Here is a 7,017-nt window from a genome sequence, read left to right on the forward strand (position 1 = left end):
TGCATATGGATATCCAGTTTTCCCAACATCATTTGTTGAAGAGACTCTCTCCATCGTGTGTTCTTGTCCCTTCATTGAGTGTCAATTGGCCATAAACGTGTGGATTTATTTCTGGGCTTTCTACTCTGTTACATTGGTTTATATATCAGTTTATATACTAGTTTTTATGCAAGTACTATCCTGTTTTAATTACCATAACTTTGTGTCATGCCTCCCACTTTGTTCTTTTTGCTTAGATTACTTTCACTAGTAGGGTTTTTGTTTATTTGTTTGTTTGTTTGTTTTTAATGCCATAGGAATTTCAGGATTGTTCTATTTCTGTGAAGAATGTCGTTGAAATTTTGATAGGAATTTCATTGAGTCTATAGATCACTTTGCATAGTATGGAAACTAGTAGTTTCATAGTTTCAAGTCTTATGCTTATGTTTTTAATCCATCTTGAGTTTATTTTTGTATGTGGTAAAAGATGGGGATCTAGTTCCATTTTTCTGCATATGGTTGTCTAGTTTTTTCAGCACCACTTATTAAAGAGATTGTCCTTTTCACATTGTATGCTCTTGGCATCTTTGCCAAAAATGAGTTGGTTGTAAATGTGTGGATTTATTTCTGAGTTCTCTATTCTGTTCCATTGGTCTATGTGTCTGTTTTTATGATAGCGTTATGTTGTTTTAGCTACTATAGCTTTGAGATATAATTTGAAGTTAGGTGGTGTCATGCCCCTAGTTTTGTTTTTTGTTTTGCTCAGGATTGCTTTAGCTATTCAGAGTTTATTGTGGGTCCATACAAATTTTAGAATTGTATTTTACTACTTTTGTGAAGAATGTCATTAGTACTTTGATAGGGGTTACATTATCTGTAGATTGCTTTAGGTAGTAAGACATTTTAACAATATTAATTCTTCCAATACACAAGCATAGGATACCTTTCCATCTGTGTGTGTGTCCGCTTCGATTTCGTTCATGGATGTGTTATGGTTTTTCTTGTAGAGATCTTTCACTTGATAAATTTATCCTAAGCTATTTTGTTTTTTGTAGCTATTATAAATTGAATTGCTTCCTTGTTTTATTTTTCAGATTAATTGCTGATAGCATATAGACATGCTACTGATATTTGTATGTTGATTCTGTGTCCTGCAACTTTATTGAATTCATTTATCAGTTTTTACATTTTTCCTCCTCCTTTTTGTTTTCTTGGAATTTATTTATGGAATAAACTGGAATGTTTTATCAAGTTTGTTTGTTTTAATATGAATATTTCTGACTTCCTTTCTTGGTATTTTAACTTGCCTGCTTGACTGCTGTCTTGACTATTTTCAGTAAACTTGCGGTGGGATATGACCCAAATTTGTTATTTTGGTAAAATACCCAGTATTCTCTAATTTTGTTTTGTTTTTTTTTCTTCAATTTATAATTTCTGTAGGTACATTATAGGTGATATATTTATGGAGTCTATGGGATTTTTTAAATATTTCAAAATTTTAGGCTCAGGGGTACAAGTTCTTTATATAGGTAATGTTTGTTATATAGATAAACTCATGACTTGTGAGGTTTGGAGTACAGATTATTTCCTCATCCAGGTACTAAACATAGTACCCAATAATTTTTTTAAAAATTTTTCTGAACCTCTCTCTCCTCCCACCCTCTACTCTCAAATAGGGCCCAGTGTCTATATTTTCCCTCTCTCTGTCCATGCGTCCTCACTGTTGAGCTCCCACCTATAAATGAGAAAATGAGGTATCTGGTTTTCTGTTCTTGCAATGGTTTTCGAAGAATAATGGCCTCCAGGTCCATCTATGTTCCCACAAAGTATATTATTTCATTCATTTTTATGGCTGCACAATATTCCATGCTATATTTGTACCACATTTTCTTTATCCACCCTACTGTTGATGGACATTTAGGTTGATTCTATGTCTTTGCTTTTGTGATTAGTGCTGCAATTAACATATCCATCCATGTGTCTTTATGGTAGAATGATTTATATTCCTTTGGTCATATACCCAGTAGTGAGATTGCTGGGTCAAACAGTAGTTCTGTTTGGTTCTTTTGAGGATTTGCCACACTGCTTTCCACAATGGTTTAACTAGTTTACACTTCTAACAACAGTATATAAGTGTTCCCTTTTCTCTGCAACCTCATCAGCATCTTTTACATTTTGAGTTTCTAATAATAGTCATTCTGACTGGTGTGAAATGGTATCTTATCATGGTTTTCATTTGCATTACTCTAATTATTAGTGATATTGCACTTTTATTCATATGCTTGTTGGTCACATGTATGTGTTCTTTTGAAAAGTGTCTGTTTATGTCCTTTGTCCACTTTTTAACGAGGTTGAGCTTGGAATTTTCTGGGTCTCACCTGAAGCCAGAATGTCTCAGAGTCTCACCCAAGGCCCATGACATACTTACTACCTGGGTATTGCTGCTGGTTATTCAGGCCCCAATATCGCTTTAGTCATCAGGTGATCAATCCTGCCAGGACTGAGCCCTTCCCTGCAGGGCAGTAGATTTCCTTCTGGCCCAGAGTGTGCCTAGAAATATTGTCCAGGAACTAAGGCCTGGATTGGGGGCCTCACAACTCTATCTGGTGCCCCGCCTACTGTGGCTGAGCTGGTATCCAAGATGAAAGACAAAATCCTCTTGCTCTCGCTTATATTCTTCTCAAGCAGAAGGAAGGAGTCGCTTTTGTTGCTGTGACTGCCTGGGACTGGGAGAAGGGCAGCACAAGCACTCCCTTAGCTGCCCCAGCTGGTGTGTCACTAGGTCATGTTCCCACCCACTTCCACTGGCTCTGAGCCCAGCACAACTAGAACTGACCTAGGAGTTACCATCCTTGTGTCCTAGACTTTCTTTCAAGTTTATTGAGGACCCGAGAGCACTTTAGCTCAGGGTGGTGAGGCTTGCTGAAACTCAGATGCTGACTGCTGGCATGTGTGATTCCTCTCTGGCCAGGGCTGATCTAAATCTTCCCTCTATGGGTGTACGTTGGCTGAGTTCTGCCTGGTGTTACCTTCCACTGCCAGAGCAGCACCGAGTTCAAAGTACAGTCTCACAGTCGCTGTGTTCTCCCTCCCCCAAGTGCTCGGATTCTCTCTCCACACCATGTGTCCACTGCCAAGGGATGGGGTATGGGTGGCAACAGCAATTCAAGACTGTCTTTCTACCCTCACCAATGCCCCTTTCAGCAATATGACATTAAAACCAGGTACCATGATTGCTCACCTGATTTTTGGTTCATATGAAAGTGCTTTTTTGTGTAGATAGTTGTCAGATTTGGTGTTCCTGCATGGAGAATGACTGGAGAAGCCTTATATTTGGTCATCTTACTCTACACCCTCTGGTATTTTGTGATACTTTCAACCCTTGATGATTTTTCCCATTATATCACTAGGTAAAGAAAAGTTACTCTAATTCTATTATTTCCTATTAGCTATCATACTTTTATAAAGAAGAATAATGCCCATGCCTTCTACCCCTCATGTTTCTACAGTAGATCTGCAGTCAATTTCTTTGGGATCACTGTTTCGTATTTAAAATACAGCATTTTGTACTAAGCTCTTCAGGATTACTTTATGTATTAAAAGAAAATATTACTTGGTTAAATATGAAAAAGAAAATAGTGTTGCATGCTATCAAGTGGAACTTTTGTCATCAATAAGCTTAAGTTACAGTCATTCCCCCTTTTCATTTAAAAGGAAGTACATTTTAAAATCTGATTCCCATAGTCGTAATTGCTAGTGTGCATGAACCAATGGCAGCTGATATCAGAGGTGGTGCTTTTCCAACAATTTTGTGCTTTCTCCTTATTTTCTATGCAGATCGAAGAGCTCACATCTCTCCAGAGCCTTCAGCTGCCTTCCTAGGATGCTCCCTCCACAGTCCCATGTCAACATCTCCTTCTTCCAGCCACCTGCTTTTCTCATGATTGGCATCCCAGGGCTGGAGGCCATTCACAGCTGGCTCGCCATCCCCTTCTCCTCCATGTACACTGTGGCCCTCACTGGGAACTGCCTGATCCTCCTGGCTGTGAAGAGGACCTCCAGCCTACACCAGCCCATGTACTACTTCCTGTCCATGCTGGCGCTCACTGATGTGGGCCTCACCTTGTCCACACTGCCCACCACCCTGGCTGTGCTCTGGTTTGACTATCGGCTCATTGGGTTCAATGCCTGCCTGGTCCAGATGTTCTTCCTGCACTCCTTCTCTGTGGTGGAGTCCTCAGTACTCCTGGCCATGTCCTTTGACCGCTTTGTGGCCATCTCCAACCCCCTGCGCTATGCAGCTGTCCTTACAAATAATGTCATCATCAAGATTGGGCTGGCCATTGTGGCTCGAGCCACTGTGTCCCTCTTCCCCGTGCCCTTCTTGCTGAAACGATTGAATTACTGCCCTGGAAAGATCCTCTTGTCTCATTCATTCTGTTTCCATGCAGATGTCATGAAACGGGCCTGTGCTGACATCACAGTCAACATCCTTTATGGGCTCTATGTGGTTCTGTCCACAGTGGGTGTAGACTCCTTGCTTATTGTCCTGTCCTATACACTTATTCTTTATACAGTGATGGGGCTGGCCTCTCCCAGGGAGCGTATCCGGGCCCTCAACACCTGTGTGTCTCATATCTTAGCTGTCCTGGTTTTCTACATTCCAGTCATAGGTGTGTCTATGATCCACCGTTTTGGGAGGCACCTGCCCCACATTGTCCATGCCCTGGTTGCCTATGTGTATCTGGTGGTGCCTCCGGTGCTCAACCCCATCATCTATAGTGTGAAATCTAAGCCCATCAGGGAGGCCATGCTCAAGGTACTGAGAAGGAAGGGGCAAGGTTCATGAAATAAGAAAATAACCTAAGGATCTGGAAGAAAAACATGGCCAAACAGTCATATCTTATGCCCAGAAAGCCCTTACTCAAATCTCTTGCCCAGACACATTACAAAGTGTATGACAAGCAATTGCTTGCCCTCAGATGGATAGGTAAAGAACAGTCTTGATTCCTTTATACACTCACTAACCTCAGATATTTTCTTCAGTGTTTACTTGTGCAAGAATCTGTGCCCATCACTAAAAATGTTAAAGAAGTGAACCATATGGCCTTTTTCATTCACTGGGGACAGCGCAATTATAGTAATGTGTAAAGAGAATGTGATAGGATAGGAACTCAGAAGAGAGTTTACTGGCCCCGCAAGGGGGAATAAGAAATGATTCAGATGAGAAAGAAGCTGAAAGGTAAACAGGGGGTTGCCAAACAGGGAGTGGGGAGCCAACCAATAAAGAAAAAAGAAGACTTTTAAAATGTTTTAGAATAATTTGGTGTACTTGTAGAAAAGCAAGTAGTCAGATGTGATTCAGCACAATCTATGTGCCTGTGTTAGAAGAACAACAGGAGATAAGCAATAAATGACTGACAGTGGAGAGACCTCTTGAGACCTTTCAGACCTGATTGAGACATTTAACCTACATTCTTTGCTTAAAAGTCTGCCATGGAAGACTACTGCACCACAGAAGACTGCACAGACTTAACTATATTATGGATTAGGAAGGTGAAAGTAGAATAGAAAAAGGAGGCAAGAAAACTCTTAGGAGATTGTTTTTACATTCTAAGACAAAGAGAATGGATGATAAATTTGTCTGTGTCATCCTAATGAAAAATATATTAATGCATTTTTAATTGTCTCTCTAGATTACCAATCCTGTCCACTGAAAGTGCCCATAGGCAATAACACTGGGAGCAGTGAGCAGATCTAGCACCACTGATTTCTAATAATATTTCCCACTACAAATAATTTGAAATCCTTGAATAAATGCCTAGTTCTAAGCATAGAGCAGGGAAAACATTAGATGATACTGGAATAGACTGTGCCTAAAATTAAAGAACACAAGGGCAATAAGTCCATGTAACAGAAAAAGAAAAAAGAACCAGAAACCTATTTGAAAGAGTTACCAGTGACCAAAGGTACATTGAATATTGGAATACTACATCACAGCACTATTCATAATACTAAAGACATGGAATCAACCTAAATGCCCAACAAGGGTAGACTGGATGAAGAAAATGTAGTACATATACACTAAGGAATACTACACAGCCATGAAAAAGAAGATCATGTTCTCTGTAGCAACATGGATGGAGCTGGAGGACGTTATCCTAAGCAAACTATCCCAGGGACATTAAACCAAATATTGAATGTTCTCACTCTTAAGTGGAAGCTAAATATCAAATATATATGAACACAAAGAAGAGAACAACAGACACTGGGGTGTACGTGAGGATGGAGTGTGGGAGGAGGGTCAGGATTGAAGAACTACCTATCAGTACTGTTCTTATTACCTGAGTGATGAAATAATCTGTACCCCAAACCTTTGTGACACACAATGTATCTATATAACAAACCTGCACATGTAGCCTTAAAACTGAAATAAAAGTTAAATAAAAATTGGTATACTAAAAATTATTAATATTTTGACAGCAATACAGCAAACAAATTGGTTTATTTAAATGTATGTGTCCATAGTGATACTCAAAATAGAGAGAGAGAAAAGAAAAAGTAATAAACCTCTTCCCTACAGAGGAATGTCATGGATAAATGCAAAAGTTTATAGATTTTGAAAAATACCTTTTATAGCTTTTAACATAATTTAAGACAAATCAACAAATGTTTAAAAGATGTTGGGAAACAGAATACTCACCTAACCTCAACGTATCACTGTACAGGTTACTAACTAAATAAGAAAAATAAATTTACCTTTATAATAAATAAGATTGACAATCAATACCCTAAGCACATGAGCAAATTTAGCTTAATCAATAGAGAGATATTGTGGCATTATATATCTTCTAATATGAACAATAAGAAAATAACATCACATATATAGAATTCCTACCACAAATATTTTGCCTAAGCCTAGCCATGAGGAAATCGTCAGAAAAATCTAGAATATGGGAACATTATACACACACAAACACACAAAGTGGCCTAGACTCTTTTAAAAATGCAGTGCTATAAAAAATATATCAGGCCTGT

At 38.9% G+C, this 7,017-nt stretch overlaps 1 protein-coding gene across 1 annotated transcript; it reads left to right on the forward strand.

The window, feature by feature from the left end:
• Window positions 1-3,862: 3,862 nt before the first annotated feature.
• On the forward strand, window positions 3,863-4,828 carry LOC135270247 (olfactory receptor 51I2-like). Its single transcript, XM_064365616.1, has one exon. It carries the CDS (start codon window positions 3,863-3,865, stop codon window positions 4,826-4,828), a length of 966 nt encoding a protein of 321 aa, XP_064221686.1.
• The last annotated feature ends 2,189 nt before the right edge of the window (window positions 4,829-7,017 follow it).

The sequence above is a fragment of the Aotus nancymaae genome, unplaced genomic scaffold (genome assembly GCF_030222135.1).
Source record: "Aotus nancymaae isolate 86718 unplaced genomic scaffold, 86718_ANA_hifiasm-v0.15.2.pri h1tg000059l, whole genome shotgun sequence".
Classification (NCBI taxonomy): domain Eukaryota; kingdom Metazoa; phylum Chordata; class Mammalia; order Primates; family Aotidae; genus Aotus; species Aotus nancymaae.

Bases quoted from the DNA above. Each gene is read 5' to 3' on its own strand.
- LOC135270247 (XM_064365616.1), top strand. From the start codon at position 3,863: ATGCTCCCTCCACAGTCCCATGTCAACATCTCCTTCTTCCAGCCACCT.